Here is a 22,896-nt window from a genome sequence, read left to right on the forward strand (position 1 = left end):
ATATAGCCAGTAGGAGCCCCTTCATGCTGGTTTCTGTGTCCTTTTGACATGTCCCCATCATTCTTTGAGCACTTCCTTACTTTCTGATACAAGACATTATAAACTCATCTGTACTTTTATTGCCTCGGTCCCAGAATCATCCATTTCTCCAAAGAGCTCTGGTTCCTTTTAATGGAACAAAGTATCCAGAATCTGGGATCTGAGTATACCAGAGCTGCTTTTTGCTCCAGGCCCTCTAAGTGGGCAGAGCCCTAGGGGATATATTCCATATATAAACATATATACACATTTACATATATTTACATCTACATGTATTTCTATATCAATCTATATATTGAAAACTGTGAGTTCACACCAATACCGCCAATTCTAGCCCAGTACCTCAGGGTTCATTGTAATTTTCTCACTTTCTATGTTTGTAGCTACCATTTCAGACAATGAGCCACTTGGCTTCTGTGTTCTGAGTATATTCACTTATTTGATCAGCCTCCCTGGCATGTGACTCACCTCCCATGTCCAGCACCTCCACCCCGAGGTGGATGCCCTCTTCCTCCAACCCTGCTGTGGAGCACGGCTCCCCCATGTTGCAGACACCACTTTTGTCTGCCCCATCTAATGACTGTAGGACTGAATTGTGAGGGAACAGACAGGGAAGGAGGGAAGGGGAGGAATGATGAAGAGCTTTTCTCTTCTTCTTTTAAAAAATGTATCCCCTTTATTCACTTCCAGAATTTCACAAATAGTATATATAGATTCTTTTACATATCACCTTTTATTGTATCTGCATTTTAAATAAAAGCTTTATAAAGATATAATTTACATATCATAAAATTCACCATTTAAAAATGGACAAGTTCCTGGTTTTTCATATATTCACAGAGTTGTGCAACCATCACCACCATCTAATTCCAGAACATTTTAGCACCCCCAAAAGAAACTTTATATTCATTAGCAGTCACTCCCCACTCCCCTTCCCCTAATCCCTGACATCCATTAATCTATTGATACCCTAAGTCACAATAGATTGCCTATTCTGGAGAGTTCATAAAATGGAATAATATAATATATGATCTTTTGTAACTGGCTCCTTTCACTAAGCATAATGTTTAGTTATGCTAAGCATCCATGTTATAGCATGAATCAGTATTTCATTCCTCATTATGGCTGAATAATATTCCACTGCATGGATACACTGCACTTTATCATTAGTTGATGGATCTTTGGGTTATTTTCACTTTTTGGCTTTTGTGAACAATGCTGCTGTGAAATTTCATGTACAAATTTTTATGTGGACATATGTTTTCACTTCTCTTGGGTACATACCTAGGAGTGGAATTGCTGTGTCATATGGTAATGTTCTCTTGCTTTTAAAGAACCTTTGTCCTCACAAATATCACATGTTTCCTCATAACCTTGATTTAACTGTTCCTTTCTTTATACCAAATGGAAAGTTAAAATATTATTTCCTGCTGATGTCTCCCTATATTCATGGTCTAATCTTAATTTAAAATTTTGACAGCCTTCCCAAGCTAATCAGCTGTGCAGGAATAGGAAAAGTACAGAAAATGTGAAATGTGTATCCGTTTTTTAAAAGCTACATCTGTTTTTAAAAGAAGTCACTGAGAACTGTAGAACTTCAGAGACTTTAAAAACAGGTTCTGATAGTCTATCTTATAATCAGGACATTTTTCTAGAACCTTGAGCTCCTGTGACCCCCTCCTGTATAAACCAAGGAGACTGCAGTGTGGTGCCTTTTCAGGAGGCCAATTTCATTGGGAATGAAGGGCAGGGGGTCTCTTCCTAATCCCTGGAGTTCACAGTGTGTGTCCCTTTTCTAGATCTTTTCATGACTAATCCAGGTGGTGATACAAACTTTCTTTTTCAATAGTTAATATAAGCTTAACTGGAAATATATAAAACAGGTAAAATATTTCATGGGAATCTCACCCTTAAAATTAGGAAAGAATTTTCCAGTTATAGTGAATTTACTTTAGCTTTAATTTTATTTCAAGAACCATGTCAAGAATGTTTGAACGTCAGGGTGTTTTGATGATTGATCAGGGCAAGAGTGATGAGGAGGCATTGCTTGTAACCTGCCCTATACCTTAGTTACATTAATAGTAAAATGAGTTTTTAAAAAATGTGGCTTCAGTTTCTGAATATTAATATAAATATTTTAAAAGAGGTTGAATTGTTAAATAGATTCCAGAGAAACTGAAAGCATTTCCACTAAGATCAGGAACAAGACAAGGTTGTCCACTCTCACCACTATTATTCAACATAGTTTTGGAAGTTTTAGCCACAGCAATCAGAGAAGAAAAAGAAATAAAAGGAATCCAAATCGGAAAAGTAGAAGTAAAGCTGTCACTGTTTGCAGATGACATGATACTATACATAGAGAATCCTAAAGGTGCTACCAGAAAACTACTAGAGCTAATCAATGAATTTGGTAAAGTAGCAGGATACAAAATTAATGCACAGAAATCTCTGGCATTCTTTTACACTAATGATGAAAAATCTGAAAGTGAAATTAAGAAAACACTCCCATTTACCATTGCAACAAAAAGAATAAAATATCTAAAGATGATACAAATAGATGGAGAGATATACCATGTTCTTGGATTGGAAGAATCAGCATTGTGAAAATGACTCTACTACCCAAAGCAATCTACAGATTCAATGCAATCCCTATCAAACTACCAATGGCATTTTTCACAGAACTAGAACAAAAAATTTCACAATTTGTATGGAAACACAAAAGACCGCGAATAGCCAAAGCAATCTTGAGAACGAAAAATGGAGCTGGAGGAATCAGGCTCCCTGACTTCAGACTATACTACAAAGCTACAGTAATCAAGACAGTATGGTACTGACACAAAAACAGAAATATAGATCAATGGAACAGGATAGAAAGCCCAGAGATAAACCCACACACATATGGTCACCTTATCTTGATAAAGGAGGCAAGAATATACAGTGGAGAAAAGACAGCCTCTTCAATAAGTGGTGCTTGGAAAACTGGACAGGTACATGTAAAAGTATGAAATTAGAACACTCCCTAACACTGTACACAAAAATAAACTCAAAATGGATTAAAGACCTAAATGTAAGGCCAGACACTATCAAACTCTTAGAGGAAAACATAGGCAGAATGCTCTATGACATAAATCACAGGAAGATCCTTTCTGACCCACCTCCTAGAGAAATGGAAATAAACAAACGGGACCTAGTGAAACTTAAAAGCTTTTGCACAGCAAAGGAAACCATAAACAAGACCAAAAGACAGCCCTCAGAATGGGAGAAAATATTTGCAAATGAAGCAACTGACAAAGGATTAATCTCCAAAATTTACAAGCAGCTCATGCAGCTCAATAACAGAAAAACAAATAACCCAATCCAAAAATGGGCAGAAGACCTAAATAGACATTTCTCCAAAGAAGATATACAGATTGCCAACAAGCACATGAAAGAATGCTCAACATCATTAATCATTAGAGAAATGCAAATCAAAACTACAATGAGGGGCTTCCCTGGTGGCGCAGTGGTTGAGAGTCTGCCTGCCAATGCAGGAGACACGGGTTCATGCCCCGGTCTGGGAAGATCCCACATGCCGCGGAGTGGCTAGGCCTATGAGCCATGGCCACTGAGCCTGCGTGTCCGGAGCCTGTTCTCCGCAACGGGAGAGGCCACAACAGTGAGAGGCCTGCGTACCACAAAAAAAACCCAAAAAAACCCAAAACAAAAAACTACAAATAGAACTACCATACGACCCAGCAATCCCACTACTGGGCATATACCCTGAGAAAACCATAATTCAAAAAGAGACATGTACCACAATGTTTATTGCTCTGTTTACAATAGCCAGGACATGGAAGCAACCTTAGTGTCCATCGACAGATGAATGGATAAAGAAGATGTGGTATATATATACAATGGAATATTACTCAGCCATAAAAAGAAATGAAATTGTATATATATACAATGGAATATTATTCGGCCATAAAAAGAAACGAAATTGAGTTATTTGTAGTGAGGTGGATGGACCTAGAGTCTGTCATACAGAGTGAAATAAGTCAGAAAGAGAAAAACAAATACAGTATGCTAACACATACATATGGAATCTAAGAAAAAAAAAAAAAGGTCATGAAGTACCTAGGGGTAAGACAGGAATAAAGACACAGACCTACTAGAGCATGGACTTGAGGATATGGGGAGGGGGAAGGGTAAGCTGTGACAAAGTGAGAGAGTGGCATGGACATATATACCCTACCAAACGTAAAATAGATAGCTAGTGGGAAGCAGCCGCATAGCACAGGGACATCAGCTAGGTGGTTTGCGACCACCTAGAGGGGGTGGGAGGGAGGGAGACGCAAGAGGGAAGAGATATGGGAACATATGTATATGTATCACTGATTCACTTTGTTATAAAGCAGAAACTACCGCACCATTGTAAAGCAGTTATACTCTAATAAAGATGTAAAAAAAATTTTTTTAAACATACAATAAAAAAATGTGGCTTCAGTCTCTGAATATTAATAGAAACATTTTAAAAGAAGCTGAATTGGTAAATAGATTCCAGAGAAGGAGAACTAAGTTCCGTTCTGATTCTGGTGGTTGTGCTGGGTTGGGGAAAGAGAAGTCTTTGAAGGTACTTATCAACATACTGGATGTGGATTTGCAAACTACACTCCCCCAGCCCCAGTCTAAGAATTGCTTTCAGTGATTCATCAGTGGATGGTTTTCATTCTCCAACATTTTTGCCAGAATAGCAAATACTGGAGAGGTGATTTGGGTTGTCTAAGCGCTTAGTTTTGGAGACCAGTCATTGCAAATGTGTATTTGCCACATTAGAATTTTCATTAGACCATAAGTAGCAATATGAAATGTGACAAAAGCTTCAATAGATTTTTAAAAATTTTTATTTATTTATTTATTATTTATTTTGGGCTGTGTTGGGTCTTAGTTGCTGCACCCAGGCTTTCTCCAGTTGCGGCTAGCGGGGGCTACTCTTCATTGTGGTGTGCGGGCTTCTCTTTGCGGTGGCTTCTCTTGTTGCGGAGCACGGGCTCTAGATGCACGGGCTTCAGTAGTTGCAGCATGCGGGCTCAGTACTTGTGGCTCGTAGGCTCTAGAGTGCAGGTTCAGTAATTGTGGTGCACAGGCTTAGTTGCTCCACGGCATGTGGGATCTTCCTGGACCAGGGATCGAACCCGTGTCTCCTGCATTAGCAGGTGGATTCTTAACCACTGTGCTACCAGGGAGGTCCCAGCTTCAATAGATCGATGGATTTTAAGGCAGGGTGGTTAGTGTAGTGAGATGAACTTGGGCTCTGGAGTCACACATTTCTGTGACTAAATGACTTAATAGCAGTGCCATTGCAGGGAGGTCACACTTCTGCTCTGTGAAATGTGGAAAATTTCAACCTCCTCAGAAGGTAGTTTGGGGCTAAATGAGTTAAAACCAAGAGCAGTGCCTGTACCCATTTATAAAGTTTGAGCTCTGCAAATGTAAGTTTCTTCCCTTCCATATTAACTCTTATCACTACCAAGACTAGGAGGGCATCCAGTCTGGGAAACAGCACGTTTAATCTGTTCTTGCCCTTCTTCTGTAAAACTAGGGAACCTTTGAAGCGTCTACCCAAATTATATCTAGTAAAAAATACCCTATCAGAAATCCCAGTCCTGGGTGTCCTTTCTAGGAAAAGGCTTCACAAAGGCCTACCCTGTGAGCCATTCTCCCTCTGGGCCCATTTCCTAGTTATATATGTTTTTAATAGCAAGGAGAAATTTGTCCTTTGGGGAAGACTGAGATAACCGTGCTAGGCTTTGAGGCTGGAATTTTAAGGACTAAGTAAATATCAAACTTGGTTGTATAGGCTTGGGAGCCATTCACCTGTATGGGAAATTGTACTTTGTGTATTTGCATGAAGCTTAATAAAATATATTTATATTGATTATATATTTATTTTAATTTTAATTTCATAATGCTTTTTTGGGGGGAAATAATTATTTTCACTTTAAAAAATTTTTGACATTTTATTTAAAAGTAATTTCAAACCTCCAGAAAATTTGTAAGGATAAGAGTGGTACAGGGCTTCCCTGGTGGCGCAGTGGTTGAGAGTCCGCCTGCCGATGCAGAGGACACGGGTTCGTGCCCCGATCCCGGAAGATCCCACATGCCGCGGAGCGGCTGGGCCCGCGAGCCATGGCCGCGGAGCCTGTGTGTCCCGAGCCTGTGCTCCGCAACGGGAGAGGCCACAGCAGTGAGAGGCCCGCGTACAGCAAAAAAAAAAAAAAAAAAAAGAGTGGTACAAACAGTAGCCATATACCCTTTACCCAGATTTGACAGTTGTGAACATTTAGCCTCGTTTGCTTCTCCCGTGATCTTTCATTCATACATATGTGCAAATAATATCTATGAAATACACAATGTGTACATAATTTTTTTCTGGACTGTTTAAGAGGATGTTGCTTATATTAATGGTTCTTTAATTCTAAATACTATAGTGTGTATTTCCTTAAGAATAAGAACTATTCTCTTACAGAATCACAGTACAGTTAACAACTTCAGTAAACTAAACATTGAGATAATAATACTTTAATTTAACCTATAGTCCATATTAACCTACTTGACCCAATGATGTCCTTTATAGAATTTTAGATTTGAAAATGATTTTTCTACCTTGAAATTATATGAATGTACAGTAAGTACACATGACACTCAGAGGGTTAATTATGCTGTGGCCTCAGACTTTTGGGAAATAGATATATATATTTATACATATACACATATATAAAAATACATATACATATGTAAAATATATATTAGAATATATTTCTATTAATTTTACTTATCTTTTAGATAGACCTAGGTTTTAGATAATTTTGTAGACAACTTGTTGGCTTTTAACTGAGCACAGACTGGCATTCTGGCATTCATGCTGCTTGTGCTTAGTTTGCTGAGGGTGCATGTCAACTCAGACACCAGGATTGAATAGCTGTGAATGTTACTGGAATGCCTATCCCACTAAGAATGTCCTGCCTTACGTCATGAAACCTGCTGTGCTGTCCACTACTTGGATCTGAATTCTCTAATGGGCTGTTATTCTTCTTGTTTGGGCTTAGATCCCCCTCACCAGCTCTGGTGCCGTTCCGTACCTTGTATTCCTGTCCAGATTTGGTGGAATTGACCTGAATATAAATGTTATAAAGAGGTAAGTTTTTTTTTCCTCATATGCAAATGTGAAACTTGAAATGATAAGAAATAGGACACAAGGCCATTAGAGATAATCATGTCAACAGATATAATCCTCAGTCAAAAATTTTATTCAGAGAAGATTCTAATGTCTAAATGAGATATATTTCAGAATAAGAGAAATAATATTGTATTAAAAATGGAAACATAGCAAATTAGAACCAGACTAACATATTTCATACGCAATGAATTTCAGATTTGGAAATAAGGAATAAAAATTATTATTTTTTGGCTGTGCCATGTGGCTTGCGGGATCTTAGTACCCCGACCAGGGATTGAACCCAGGCCCCAGCAGTGAAAGCGCTGAGTCCTAACCACTGGACCGCCAGGGAATTCCCTGGAAATAAGGAATTTAAACTTTGAAGTAGAAGTATTAAGATGCCAAATTTTTAATTTGTCTTTATACATTTTTAATGTCTTTCATTGGATAGTGATAATATTTTGGTAGCTAGAAATGAAATATTTTTAAAAAGATCTTTGTACGAGCTCCTCTTTATTTCATAATTGTAGCATGAGCATGAAGCTCATTTGCTTTATGTGCAAAACGAGAGAGTTAAAGTCTGAACTTTAATGTCTCTATCAGCTGTAAAGTTCTGTGATTCTAGTGTATGATGTAGGAAATATTGTTTTAGTAAAAAAAATTGTTTACTCAGATTATCTGACTCTAAATGGGTAAGCTTCATTTTCTCAGGAATTGTGTAAACAATTATAAAACAATTAAATTTGGTTCTGAAATATTAGCAAATTTTGGTATTACAGCTTTCGTGATTGCATCCATCCTGGATGCAGCTGAGCTGTAAGACTTAGTGCAGCAGTGTGGAGCGGGGAGGGGGAGTTGATGTTCACTGGATGTAGAGTTTCAGTTTTGTAAGGTGAGCAAGTCCCAGAGATCTGTTGCACAACAGTGTGAATATATTAATATTACTGAGCTGTATATTAAAAATGGTTAAGATGGTAACTTACGTGGTTTTTTGTTACCACAATTAAAAAAATAAAAGAATTAGTGCAGCAGCTCCAACAAGAATGACAAGGTATTATCTGCTCCACGATGTGGGACTTCTTTGTGCTCTGATCAGTTGATGTTCCATAAATGATGAACTAGGATAACTTCCCGGCTCATTCAGAAGGACCACTGATCATTTTATAGGCTCTATATTCATGCTCTTGACTTAAAACCATCCGCATTTGTGGAATAAGTAATCTAATTTGAATATTCTTTGCTGAAAAACTCAACAGTTGGAAATGCTACAACTCAACAGTTGGAAAAGCTAATAATTTGAGATGAAAAGTATCATAAGTTACTTCCTTAAACATAAAAGACTAAATATTTAAACTAAATTTGAAAGATTTCTGACTTACACATGAAGCTAAATTCTCTTTATTGTTGAAGACCATGAATTACAGTGAATAGAAACTTCTCTTTCTAGTACTATGGTAGGCTACCTCCATGAAAAACACTGCCACTGAAAACAAATAAAATGATGGATAAAAGGTAAAATATTTTAATACATTACTGAGCTGGCAAGAAGGTAATTCTCAGAGGCTAAACATGCAGTAAAAATTGGAATCCAGAGAAGGGAGCTTTCTATAAAGCCAGTTTTTACCCTGAAGGTATTGGCCAAATCTTGGTGAATTTGTGTTTCAGTTTTGTTGGCTATTTGGAGTGAAGGGGACAAGAGTCAAAACCTGCAGGGTCTGCCCAAGGTGGAGAAACCTAAGGGAAGACCAGTACAGGCACAGTTGGGACCCCTATACCCTCTTATAAGGATAATCTACAAAATATAGACCTGCATGGCAGAAGGGCACAAGGAAACCTACCAGTTTCAATGCTGGCATTGGGTGAATAGGGGAAAAATTGTAATCACAAGTCAATTCATGAAAATCTGTGTCTAAAATAATGCTACCTGTGTGGTCTGAAAAGTCTCAGGCTGGGAATTTACTTAAAACTGGTCCTGGACTGGGTGTGCCCTTCTGTGGAGGAATACATCTACAACATAGCCCTTAAAGAAAACCACAGATAAAGTGTCACACAAAAAAACCTTGAAAACATATGAAGAGACAAAGAATGAGGACCGCAAACAAATGGAAATCATATCCAGTGGAATCAGATCTCCAAACACGTGGGATATTGGAACTATCAGATACAGAATCTAAAAGTAGTGTTTTAATATCTTTAAAGAAATGAAAGAATGGATTCAATATATGAGTGCAAAACAAGAGGCAATTGAAGAAGTACAAAATGGAACTCTTGGTATTGAAAGATACAATCATTATAGAATAAAATTCAGCGGATGGGTGAAAACAGTGGATTCAGTGAAAAGAGCATTAGTGGAGTGGAAAATAGATCTGAAGATATTATCCAGAATGCAGCACAGAAAGACAGAAAGATACCAAACATGGAGAACAGGTATAAGAGACATGGGAGGGGCTTCCCTGGTGGCACAGTGGTTGAGAGTCTGCCTGCCGATGCAGGTGCCCCGGTCTGGGAGGATCCCACATGCCACGGAGCGGCTGGGCCCGTGAGCCAATGGCCGCTGGGCCTGCACGTCCGGAGCCTGTGCTCTGCAGCGGGAGAGGCCACAACACTGAGAGGCCCACATACCGCCAAAAAAAAAAAAAAAAAGAGAGACATGGGAGGTGGGAAGAGAAGGCCCAACAATACTTCTTACTGGATTTCCAGATATGTAAGAGAAAGAGTAGGATAGAGATTATATTTGAAAAGGTAATGGGTTAGAATCTCAAGCCAGATAAATAAAAAGGGATGCCTATCTAGACATATCATGGTAAAACAGCAGAACATCAGCATCAAAGAGAAAATATTAAAGGCAGTGAGAAGAAAAAGGAAATTGACTTCAGAAGAGTGACAGTTAGACTGACACTGATGTCTCAACAGTGAGAATGAAAGTATGAGATTGTGGGAAAATGTCTTCAATGCACTGAAGCTAAAATATTTGCCATCCTAGAACTTTATACTATGTTTGTAAGAATAAGGATGAGAACTTTTTCTGTGGGAACCCCTGAGAGCCTCTCCTCTTCTTGCCATGGTATCTGCTCATCCACTGGTATCAGAGTATTTGGAAAAGGAAGACACATCTGGCACCTTTGCCTATGGTGTTCAAGGTTACCTTTCACCTAGATCTTGTATACTCTCTTTACACTGACTTGTATGAAAATGAGGCAGCCTGTGCATTGAATTATCTGGTCATTAGACTTGGGCTAAATCTTAGGACATTGACAGATTTGCAGCTCAAATTCCCTGAATTGGTGGTGGGGGGACTTATTATTGTTGTCACAGCACTTCCCTTCTGGAAATACGGTTCAAGAGGTCATATTTTGTATCAGCCGAAACTTGATGCCCTTGACAACGTAGAATGAACACAACACAGAAGAGATATGCCGTCTGTTCTGTCCTGGCCATCTCAGCCTCACCAGAACTGTCTAATATGAGGAAGTTACTGAATGTGCTACGGTGGTTGATTAAGTTGGAAGCAACATGAAGATTAAAGAGGATGTTTTGCATCAGAAGTCATTTAGTACCTGGAATGATGGCAAGAAGTCTATGCCTCTGAGTGTATGAGAGCTGGTAAGGACAAAATGTGCAACCCCTCTTGCATCTGCCATGGATGACCTCACATCATCTGTAATAATGGCAGTATCATCAATAACCCTTCCAAAACATCCAAGGAATTATTCTATTTAAAATGAGTAAATTGAACCTTTGAGATTTGCTTCTGATGGACATGTCGAACAGTTCTGCTTATGGACCAAAAGTGTTTCCTACTTCGGTAATCCGTGTGGCACTCAGCACAATGCTACCTCCCTGAAGAATAACTACAGACTTCCACGTACAAAGCAACCGAAACAGATCTTAGCAGAAGTTTTTGAAAGCTTTCTGAGCACCATGCAGAAAGATTCACGACGGAGTTCTGAAGAACTTACTGAAGAGCCTGAGAATTATGTTGAAACAAAATTCATTCACAAATACATGCAGGGTGTCAACGCATTGTTTATAAGGCAAAGCAACAAGAATCAAAGAATTTTTCCCTGTACTTACATCCGGTTTCTTTAATTCAGCATCAATATTTCCTTCATTCAAATATCAACCTTTAGCCATATGTGGCATATATTACAACTAGCTGTCACCTGTGAGAACTTATCGTTCACTGTGGCTTAGACATGAGGTAGAACACAACCGACCTTCCTGTGTAATGTCACATTTCAGACATCAACATGTAGGGCCAACTGAACTATGGAAGAGTGTGTAAAAGAAGAAAGAAACTGCATGGATCTGATTCTAAGAAGTTAAAAAACAATACACATAAAAAGGAGACTGTGGACTGTGTCAGATTCAGACTGATGCCCTATTTCCCTCCTCTCCCTGACTTATTAGCCATTTTGTGACCATGTACTTTGCCCTCAAGTCTCAAATCTGATAATTGAATTTTTCCTCTCTTTTTCTATTCTAAAATCTTCCCTTGCTTACCTGATGACCGTAACCAGCTTTATTTGTCCAAGTTTCCGGGGCTTCATGTCCTCCCTCTCTCCTCCCACAAAGTTTCTAAGTAGATCTATTATTGCTCTGACAAGGCTGAAAAAAACATTCATTCACAAGACCATGTATTGCAACATTCCTTGGCCAGGCCAGGTACCACAAATTCAAGCGGATAAAGCAAGCAACAGCGGTAGAACATCTGTCAACAGAGCAGATGTGAAGTTGACTCTAGGCAGGTAGCCTGGGTAGGTTGAGAAAAAAGGAGGAAAGAAGGCTTTTGGCCAAGAGAAGCAGGATTTGGAGGGGAAAACTTGTTTGCTACAAAGAAACAAGCAGCTAAAGGAACTCCAGTAAAGGAACCGATTCAGACAAAAGAAAAGAAGCCTTCTGCATAACATCTTGAATTTCTATGCCTCTAAAGGTCAATTCAGTTTGGACGGTTTCTTTGAATTTCTGAAGATTAAAGACATGATAGAAGTCACTGAGGAACATTTTAAAAAATAAAGACGGAGGGTGAAATACAGACATTGCAGACAAAAACTGAGACAGTTTACCTCCTACAGATCTTGACTAAAGGAAATCATAAAAGATATGCTAAACGGCAGAAGGCAAGTGACCCTATGGTACCCGGTACCCACAGGGCCCTCTGTGCCCTGGCTGGCCTCCCTGACAGGCGCTCTCTGCTCTCCTCTTTCTTCACCGTGTCCTCTTCTTGTTGCTCCCGTCTTAGGGCTTTTGACTGGTGGTTCCCCAGTGTCCGCAGCGCTTCTCCCCCAAATAAAGCTGTAGGTCACTTGGCTCACACCCATGAGGTTAACACACATATGTGATTTTCTCATTCTAGAATGTGAGCTCCATGAGGGCAGGCAACTTTATCAGTTTTATTTATGGATGTATCCCAAGCCCCTAGGACCATGTTTGGCACATAGTGGGTGCTTAATATATATTTGTTGAATAAGCGGATGGAAAAACAGCAATGACAGCCAACAAACGACACGTATAGTCAGCAACCTGAATGACTCTCGCAGACGTAATATAGTGAAGGAGGAAGAAACATACGAATGCTTCTGTTCATATGTGAAGTTGAAAACCAGACAAACTGAACTGTATTGTTTAGGGATACATACCTAGGTGGTAAAATTATAACAAAATAAAAGTAAATGATATCTTAAGTGCTAGGAGGAGAGGAAATACTATGATTGGAGAAAGGCAAATGGGAGCCTCTTTTGTTTGGCTTTAATTCTTTTTTTTTTTTTTTTTTTTTTGGCGGTACGCGGGCCTCTCACTGTTGTGGCCTCTCCCGTTGCGGAGCACAGGCTCCGGACGCGCAGGCTCAGCAGCCATGGCTCACGGGCCCAGCCACTCCGCGGCATGTGGGATCTTCCGGACTGGGGCACGAACCCGCGTCCCCTGCATCGGCAGGCAGACTCTCAACCACTGTGCCACCAGGGAAGCCCTGGCTTTAATTCTTGATTTGAGTAATTGTTAAACAGGTGTTTGCCTTAATTGTAAGTAAACTATGCATATGTACTGTATGTACTTTTCTGCGTAAAGGTTATATCTCACAATAGCAATTTAAAACTCAATGAATTTAATAAACGTATTAGACACAGCTAAAGAAATAAGTGAACTGGAAGATCGGTCAGAAAACATTAGCCAGAATGTAACAGAGACACAAATGATGTAATTGGAGCTCTGTAAAGAAAGCAGTGAGAGATGGGACAGGTAATAGCCAAAGAAACAATGGCTGAGGATTGTCCAGAACTGATGAAAAGTGCTATCCTGCAGATTCAAGAAGGCAAATCTCAAAAAGGATTTAAAACGGGTGGGGGCAGAACCCCAAAGAGCAAGAGACCTTAAAGGCAGCCAAAGGGCAACATTTACTCAAAAGTGACTTCTGAGTTGTAACAATGGAAGCCAGGTGAAGAGTGGATTAAAAACTACGATGTGTTGGAAGAAAATCACTGCCACCCTAGAATTGTGTATCTAAAGAAAATATCTTTCACTATTTTAAATATTGAAGTAAAGACATTCTCAAACAAAAATGGATTTGGCCCCCAACAGGCCCAGAAAAAGAAACTCTAAGGGTATACTTTAGGTAGAAGGAAAGTGATCCCAGGTGGAAGGTTTGAGATGATGCAAGAAGGGATGCCGAGGGAAGATGGCTGAACACCTGGCAAGTACAGGACATACTCATGACTGTAGGGAATACTGATGGCTTCTGGAATTTAAAAATAGGATAGAATTAGAACACATGGTAGTAGTAATATATAAATTGAGAGGAGGGACTGGAGTCAAATGTTCTGGAGTTGCTACATTGTCCAGTCGGAAGACGAAAGTTCTGATTAACTTGAGTCTTTGAAAATTATGCTGGTTGCAATTTCCAGAGCAATTACTACAAGTCTAAAAGTGGAGTGTTTACTCCCAAACTTATAGAGGCACAAAAATGGAATGATAAAAATGGTATCAACCCCAAAGAAGGCAAGAAGCAGCAGAATAGGCAGGACAAATAGAAATCCTGAATATATCAGTAATTCTAATAAATATACCACTTGAAAGACAAAGATAACAGATAGTAAAATCCACTAAGAGAAAAACCTAAACATAGTTTTATAGAAAGGTTAAAAGTAAAAGGATTTAAAAAGACATACTATTCGGGCTTCCCTGGTGGCGCAGTGGTTGAGAGTCCGCCTGCCGATGCAGGGGACACGGGTTCGTGCCCTGGTGCGGGAAGATCCCACGTGCCGCAGAGTGGCTGGGCCCGTGAGCCATGGCCGCTGAGCCTGCGCGTCCGGAGCCTGTGCTCCACAACGGGAGAGGCCACAACAGTGAGAGGCCCGTGTACTGCAAAAAAAAGAAAAAGAAAAAGAAAAAAAAAGACATACTATTCAAATAAATACTAATCTAAAGAAAGCTGGCATCACTAAGTTAATATCAGACAGTAGACAGGGCTCCCCTGAGGCAGATACTGAGATGGAGTTTGGGGTACACACTTCCCTGTGAAGGGAAGAGGACTGGAGCCAGACTGGGCAGAGGAGCTGCCACTGGGGCTGAGGAAGCCTTGACCAAATGCAGAGGAAGGGGGGAGGGGGCTGAGGTTGGGAGGGGCGACCTCCTGTGCCCCCTGGGGCAGTGGCATTTCTCCATTTCTTCAGCTGATGGTGGGCACACAGCTGTAAAAAGTCAGGTATGTATGATTTTTATTCCTTAAATCTTAAACATATGTTACAAATAGTGTTTTGTATCCCTTCAATACATAATTAAAACCATTTAAAATATATTACATTTAACACAGAATCATAAGGCTGGGTTCCTGGTTTCATCTTTAACTTGGGCTCGGCACTTAACCCCTCTGAGCCTGTTTCCTCGTGTGTAAAATTAAGTTAATTTCTGTTTAAAGCACTCCAGTGGCTTCCCCTTCCCCAGTGTGAAGTCCAGACTCCTCATCATGGCCCCCACACTGTGGCGCTGGTGTAAGCCTCCATCTCTGGACTCACCCCATGTTCCTGGGCCCTGCTTGGTGGGCTCTGGTCCCCCTGGCCTCCACAGTAGCAGCCCTGGGATGTGCCAGGCTCCTGCCACCTCTGGGCTTCAAGCTGTTGCATGTTCCCTTTGCTTTGCCTGGAGAGCTTTTCCTCCGAGAGGGTGGCTCCTGGCTTGTTAGCTTGTGGGTCTCTATTCAAATGCCCTGTCGTCCACCCCATCCAAGAGAGTCGGCCCATCTCACCCCAGCGTCCAGTCTATCCCCACCTGTCTTTACTGTCTTCAGAGCACTTGTTATTACTTCAGCTTACATTGCTTACTTGATTGCTTACTTCCAGTCTGTCACTGTCACTAGCATTAAGCTTTTTCAAGCCTGGGAACGGTGTCCTGCTCGACACCACGCCCAGGCCTGAGTGTAGGAGGCACTGGATAAATACTCTGAAGTGGCCTCTGTTGTCCTTTATCCTCACGCTAGCCCTATGGTTAGTTCCAAAGAGAGACTCTGAAGCGGTTTATAGATGCACAGGTAATGCAAAATCAAAAATAGTTAATAAAAGCGGATGGAGACAGGGGGCTGGTATAGACGCACATCCGTCCTAAGCCCTTTGCAGAGGGGCTCAGTGCACACCGCGGGGCGAGCAGGAGCCCGCAGGGGTCAGAACACAGTGCCACAGCCGAGGGTTAGGCGTGGCCCGTGAAGCCAGGCCACCTGGGTCTGAAACCGGTGCCTCGGCTTCCCCACGATGACTTTCAGCTCCTCCAGCCTCCTCTGGAAAGCAGGATGGTGGTGGCCGCTAACCCATGAAGTGAGGGTCATATGAGATGGGGTCTGGCCTCCATGAGGGCTCTCTGTGTGAAGGCCGTAATCACTCCATTCCCACGCCACCCCAGGAGGAGTCGATGTCGTGTGTCATTTTACAGATGAGGCACCCGAGACACGGAGAAGCTATGTCATTTTACAGATGAGGGACCCGACACAGAGAAGCTAAGTAACTGGCCCAAGTTCACGCTTCTGGCAGATGGTAGTGTGTAAGAAAGACCTTGCATTAAAAAATACGTGACTTAGAAATTCTTATAATTTTGATCTCTGTGTGTCCTATGTAAACATTAATGTAGTTAAAACATTTTAACAAAAGATTTTTAATTGTTATCTTTAAGGGGAGGTGAGAGTGAAATGAATTGCTGTCGGACATTAAAAGAACTCGAAGTCCAAGTAGGAGAAAAGGTAACAGAGAGCTTTCAAAGTTCTTCCCCCCGTCCCCACCCTTCATCAAAAGTAATTGCTATTCTTCTGGAAAAGGCAAAACTATGGAAAATTTAAAAGTTTAGTAGTTGCTAGAGGTTGAAGGGCAGAGGGTGGAGAGAGAAGATGATTTAGGTGGAAAGCAGAAGATTTTTAAGGAAGTGAAAATACTCTGATACCATAATGATGGCTACGTGTCATTATACATTTGACAAAACTCACAGAACGTACACCAATAGTGAGCCTTAATGTAAACTAGGGGCTATGGGAGATTACGATGCATCAGTGAAGGTTCACCAATTGAACCAAATGTCCCACTCTGGTTGGGGATACTGATAATGGGGGACAGCATGCATGTGTGGGGACAGGAGGTATATGGGAAATTGCTGTACATTTCTCCCAATCTTGATGTGAACCTTACATTGCTCTTAAAAATAAATTCTTAATAAAAAACCCCAAAATGCCAAAAAAAAAAAAAAAAGTAATTGCTAGCAGAGGGAGCTGATGCAGAATGAGCTGTGTCTTGTCATCTGCGTTCTCATGCCTCACCCAATAGAGCTCACACGAAAGCCTGTATTCACATGACTTCGCCTGCCCGGATGGCATCCTTTTTGATGAACGACACCAGCCGAAGTCCTGGAATATTAATTACTTTTGTATTAACTTTAGATCATTATCAGTAGGGCTGCCCTTTTGGTTTTTGTCTACGACTGAGGCGGGGTTTTCTTTAGAAAGAGAAAACTACTGCTTTTCAGCAGTAAATGCCAATCAAGAGCGGCGTGGTAAAAATAACTGGTGAAACTCAGAGCGACACATATTTAAGAATTGAGTAATTTAGCCACAAAAGCTTAGAAATTAGAAAGGAGCATATAGCTCTGTTCCTGTTTGCTGATTGTGGGTAGCTATCAGGGCGCACAACTAGGGAGGGAGGAGATGCTCACGGCCGTCGGGGGCTGGAATCGGACCCCTTTTTAAAATGCATTTGAGCCTGTCAGTTATACGAGCAGTTTGAGAATCATAGTTTAATTTACTTGATTCAATATGTTGGTTTGAAATGTGACAAATTTTCTTTCCTTTTTGAACCCTTCTGAGATTGTCAAACATTTCAAAATCAAAAATAGCCAGAAACCCACAAAATGTTTGTCTAAATTTCCCTGGCTTATGCCATTAACACCAGAAAATTCATCCTAGTGTGATAATTTTTTAGCATTATGTGCTCCTGAAAATCTACTTTCACTCTAGTTTATGTTAGTAGGAACCCTGGTGTAATGATTTGCTGCTTCTCTTGTGGTTCATTTGTTACTCTGTAAGAAATATGAAATATTTGTAATTGATATGTAATAGATATTATTTATGGTATATGTCTTTAATTTGTCTCTTCACAAACTTTGTTAATCATGAAATTATCCTAGGAAAGTCAGCTGTTTATGACGATCATGCTTACATAGGTGGGTCAGTAATGCAACGTTACAGTTAGGGGAAGGTAGGGACATAGGCCTAGCTTGTAAGTTACTGAAAGTGAGGCTTCGAAGAGGAAAGCTGAAGGGGAACTCCACCACTGGCCGCCCTTTCATCTCAGTCCTTTTTCATCCTGGCTTCCTTCCCATAGAAGCCCTCTCACTAAGAGTGAGTTTAAAGCAGCGCGGTTTAAAAAGAAGGGTGACGGTGAGAGGCTGAGGAACGGGTGATAGAGGTAACGCCTGACCACAGGGCAGCTCCAAGGCTTTCTCTGCCGTGCAGTCTGGCCAGCACAAGCTGCAGCGCCAACTCTACCTGCCACCCTGGCACTGGGCAGGCAGGTGGCGTGGACGGGCTCTGCCATTTACCAGCTGGGTGGCCTTGGGCAAAGTCCTTGTCATTGGTGGGGGCTTCCCTGGTGGCGCAGTGGTTGAGAATCCGCCTGCTAATGCAGGGGACACAGGTTCAAGCCCTGGTCTGGGAGGATCCCACATGCCGCAGAGCAACTAGGCCCGTGAGCCACAACTACTGAGCCTGCGCGACTGGAGCCTGTGCTCCGCAACAAGAGAGGCCGCGATAGTGAGAGACCCGTGCACCGCAATGAAGAGTGGCCCCCGCTTGCCAAAACTAGAGAAAGCCCTTGCACAGAAATGAAGACCCAACACAGCCATAAATAAATAAATAAATAAACAAACTCCTACCCCCAACATTCTAAAAACAAAAACAAAAAACCAACCAATTGTCTCTTTAAAAAAAAAAAAAAAAGTCCTTGTCATTGGGCTTCTTCATCTGTCGGTGGGGATAAGAGCACCCACCTCACAGTGCTGTTGTGTGGCTTAAAGGTATCCAGCATAAAGCACCTGGAACACTTAGGTGATGCCAGCTGTCATTATTATGGTTATTACTACAGCTTCCTTTGAAGTATAGGTAGGAACTTAAATGAGCGTCATCCCTTCCCACCGACCCCAAAGTAAACAGAACAAACCAAATCCACTCCTCAGCTGCTGGCTGTGTGCAGTAGCATGTTTCCAGCTACAACTCTGGTCCTGCAAACGGGCCACACTCAAACATTGGAGACAGAGAGGAACACCTAGCGATTAGTAAAAGAAGGCTGTCTTCAGACATACATTGTCATTGCTGGGCGATCTACACAGTTTGGGAATGAAAGATGCTAATTCTTTTGTTTTAAATATAAGTCCACATGGCTTATTGGAGCCAAGAATGCATGCAAATGTATCTCTGAATTTTGGGAGCCAGACTTTGCTGAATGTGTGTGTGGTCTAGCCTTCCTAAACCAACAAGTAGTTAGCAGTTGGCACCCCAAACTGCCCGAACCCCAGGGCTTGGGTTTCCTAATTGTTTTCTTCTGCAGTGAGCTTGGTCTGATGGCTGGTTCCTCAGCCTCGCCCTAATTCATGTGCACTTAGACCTTCCAGCATGTGTTCACATTCACGCTCCTTGTTCAGTCGAGACCTTGGGCTTCCTGAGTCTCGTTTTCTCCATCAGTCGAGGGGAAGGCAGACTGGGTGGTCTCCGGGGCCCATCTCTCCGTCCTTTGGTGACTGTGACCCGTGGCTTCATGTGAAGAGCCTGCTGTCTGCGTCCGTGGGGCCCCAGGTGGTCCTCAGGGTGTCGTCTCAGGCTCCCGCTGGTCCTGGTTCCTGCTTTAACCTGCACTCAGGTTCCACCCAGTGGGCGCTCTGAGTCTGGTGCGCAGCTCACTTGCCCTCGCCTTCTGGGCCCCGGCTTCTCCTTGTGTCACAAAGAGGACTGTGCTTCCCTCTGGCTCCTCTTCTGTGCCTTCTACGGGGCGTCTCCTTGGCTGCCCTTGAGTTCTCTGGTTTTCAGGTTCCTTGCTCTCTTAATCTCCTGGGAGGCAGAGGGAGTTAGTGGGAAGGAGGCGAACCTGGCCTGAAGCCTCACCTCTGCAGCGGCCTGTGGGCCGTGGGCAGGTCTCCCACTGCTTTGACTTTCCCCGTCTCTGGAGGCTAGACAACAGCACTTACCCGTCAGAGTGATCACGAGAATGAATGAGAATAATGTAAGTGACGCCCTTGCATACAGCAGATGCTCAATAAATACTTGTCCCTTCCTCTACCCATCAGTGAAGCTGGTCCTCCCTGTCAGGCACTCCTGAAACCCTTCCTGTGGTAGCTTTACCCGCCACCAGGTGGTGCCCCGTCAGCCACCGAGGTGTCTGGTGTCCTACCCTGTGACAAGCAGAGACCCCCAACTGAGCTGAGATAATAAGGAACTTCTCATCTCATCTAAGAAGTCCAGAGGGAGGGCAGGTCAGGGTCTGCTCACTCACATCTCCTCCAGTCACCAGGAGGTGGCCGGCATTCCAGGCTCAACACGCAGATACTGCGATGTCGGATTTTTTCCAGCATGCTGTTTCTTCCACTGTGACTCTTTATAAACACGGGGAAACTTCTTCCTGTGACTCACAGGCCAGGATTTTGTCCCCACCCAAACCAGTCACTGGCGGTGGCATTAGCCGCTGCAGGCAGCCTGGACCAACCCTGGTCACTCCCTGGTGTGGCGGCTAGGCTCCCTCCCCGTAGGCACAGGGCCACCCAGGGGGTGGATATCTGAACCAAATGGAAAATGGAGGGTTTCATTAGAAAGAGAAGGGGTTAGAGGTCAATGGATTTGGAGAAAGCGACCAACAGTGTCTGCTTCAGCCTCCCAGCCAAAGAACCCCCAGCTGGCTGGGCCTTAATCCTTTGGACACTGATGTAATTTTTTGGATTTTGCCAACTCTGATAATAACGAGAGTTAGCACGGATTGAGCACTTACTGGGAGCTGTTCTAAGTGCTTTACTGTGTTTTTGTATTCAATTTAGGCAGATGCTTTTGTTATCCCACCTTGATATGGAGGAAAACTAGAACAGAGGCTGAGCAGTTGGGCCAAGTGTGCACAGCTGGCGGGCAGAGGAGCTGCAGTCCCCGCCTTGGCTGCTGGCTCCAGGGTCCTGGCTCTTAACCTCAGGCCACCCTACCTCTGGGAGGACCCTTTGGGAAAGGTGGCTGCCTGCAGCAAATGTGACTCTTTGTTATGCCTGGAGGTGGACCCAGCCCATCGCAGAGAAGCATCTCTGCTCACCGAAGCCATATGAATGAGTGGAGGTTGTTTCCTAGCCACAGGATCATCTCTTTGTCCGTGTAGCATCTACTTCAGATTTGGGAATTTTCTTTCCTTTTCTGTCTCTGGCATCCTGCCCTCCCATGCTTCTTCCCAGCTCCTCAGACCCTTATGCTTCTGCCCGTCCTGCAGGGCCCCAGCCCCGTCCTGGAGCCACAGCACCTTCCGAGGCCCAAGACTTAGGTTCTCCACATGCTTCAGGTGAGGAAACTGCCAGGAAAAAAGGACTTAAAGCAAAGCTTCCATGTGTTTCCAGGTTAACAAAGTTTGGGTCTTTTTACTCTGTTTTATCTTTTGTCAACTCCCCACACGAGGGTGAGGTGGAAGTAAAAGAAGAGGCTAACAAAGGAAGAGAATCTCATCTTGCCTCTTGAGGTGAGGGGATACTCATTGTAAGCCATGTCTGGAGAATTGCCGAGACACAGGAAGCTATTCTGACATATCAGAACACAGTGTGTGTTTAGAAGTGTCATGACTAGTCTCCTCCCCCAACATGCAAAAAAAAAATTGTTTTAAATTAAAGACTAGAATTCAAGAATGTGCAATTCAGTTAAAGACATTAAAAAAAGGAAAATAAACAAACCCACCCAAAGCCCCAGGCTGTTTGCTCTCATACCACATCACTGCCCCAATCAGGGCTGCTCTTTTTAGCCTGGGAGCTGTGATGTCAGAATATCTGGTCTACCCAGTCAGCCGTGACTAGTGTGTCTGTTGGACACCAAGTGACACAAGTCGTTATGGGATTACCCTGGTGCCTTGGAGTTGTGTAGATGCAGCCTTAGTCATTTCAGAAGCGATTAGTAAATAATTAGAGGTACTAAGCTGCTTGCTTGGTCGGTAATATCTTCACAAAAGGGAAGACACAAGTGATGGGTATATCCATTTTCTTAAATAGGTGAATTTTCTTAAAAAATAACTTTAAAAAATTATTGCTTGAGGGATAAGAAACAGTTGTTAGGATCACAACCGTTTCATAAACATAGCTTAACATTAGAACACCACATTAGCACAAACGAATGTATCAGAATACAGTCTGTTTGCCTAATAAAAAGACCGTGTCAAACTCAAAATGAGGCCATTTAGTAAAACATACAAGCTTTTGGTTAATTCGTAATATTCTCCTAATCCCACTTTTATCATCTCTCCTCTGGTGCACTTGGTATTAATTACCTATTATAGCAGGTATTTAAACACAACTTCTCTTTCGTCTGCAGAAAATATTAGCATATCGCAGAGCTGTTGGGACAGATTGTATCTGAGGCACTTCTTCCTCCTGCAGAAAAGCCTATCAATCATAACTGAGTATAGTGATTAATAATGTCACAGCTCTTATTCCTGTGTCTCTGTGCAGCTAAATGAAGAGTCGTGCTTACATTAGATCTAGAGAATTTCACATAACAAAATAATCAGCTGCCATTTTATAAAGAAATGATATTGAAAATGCTTCTACCCCAGGACCTATTTTTGGTTGCTCTATTGGTAATTTACTGAAGGCTTCATCAGGAAACTAAAGCAAAGATTTTGTTATGTCAGAATTTATATTATTTCAGACTAAGTTTCTCTTAAAAAAAAAATCTTGCATGTGGCAAGTCAATAGTACACACGAGATTGCAGGGTTGAGTGTTTAAAACAGTGCGGTGTCATGGGGACAGGCTGATGGCGTGGGGGGACAGGATGGTGGAGTGGGGGGCAGGATGGTGATGTGGGGGTGACAGGATGGTGGCGTGGGGGGGGAAGGGATGGTGGAGTGGGGGGATGGGATGGTGGCGTGGGGGGGACGGGATGGTGGAGTTGGGACGGGATGGTGGAGTGGGGGGGTGG

At 42.3% G+C, this 22,896-nt stretch overlaps 1 protein-coding gene across 1 annotated transcript in view; it reads left to right on the top strand.

The window, feature by feature from the left end:
- Nucleotides 1-22,896, top strand: part of EFCAB6 (EF-hand calcium binding domain 6) — a 242,863-nt gene that overhangs the window by 37,811 nt on the left and 182,156 nt on the right. The window contains 2 exon segments of the mRNA XM_060113119.1: nt 7,125-7,213; nt 16,388-16,454. Of these exon segments, the coding sequence (XP_059969102.1) occupies nt 7,125-7,213; nt 16,388-16,454 (156 nt within the window).

This window comes from Mesoplodon densirostris, chromosome 11, assembly GCF_025265405.1.
Source record: "Mesoplodon densirostris isolate mMesDen1 chromosome 11, mMesDen1 primary haplotype, whole genome shotgun sequence".
In the NCBI taxonomy this organism is placed as follows: Eukaryota; Metazoa; Chordata; class Mammalia; order Artiodactyla; family Ziphiidae; genus Mesoplodon; species Mesoplodon densirostris.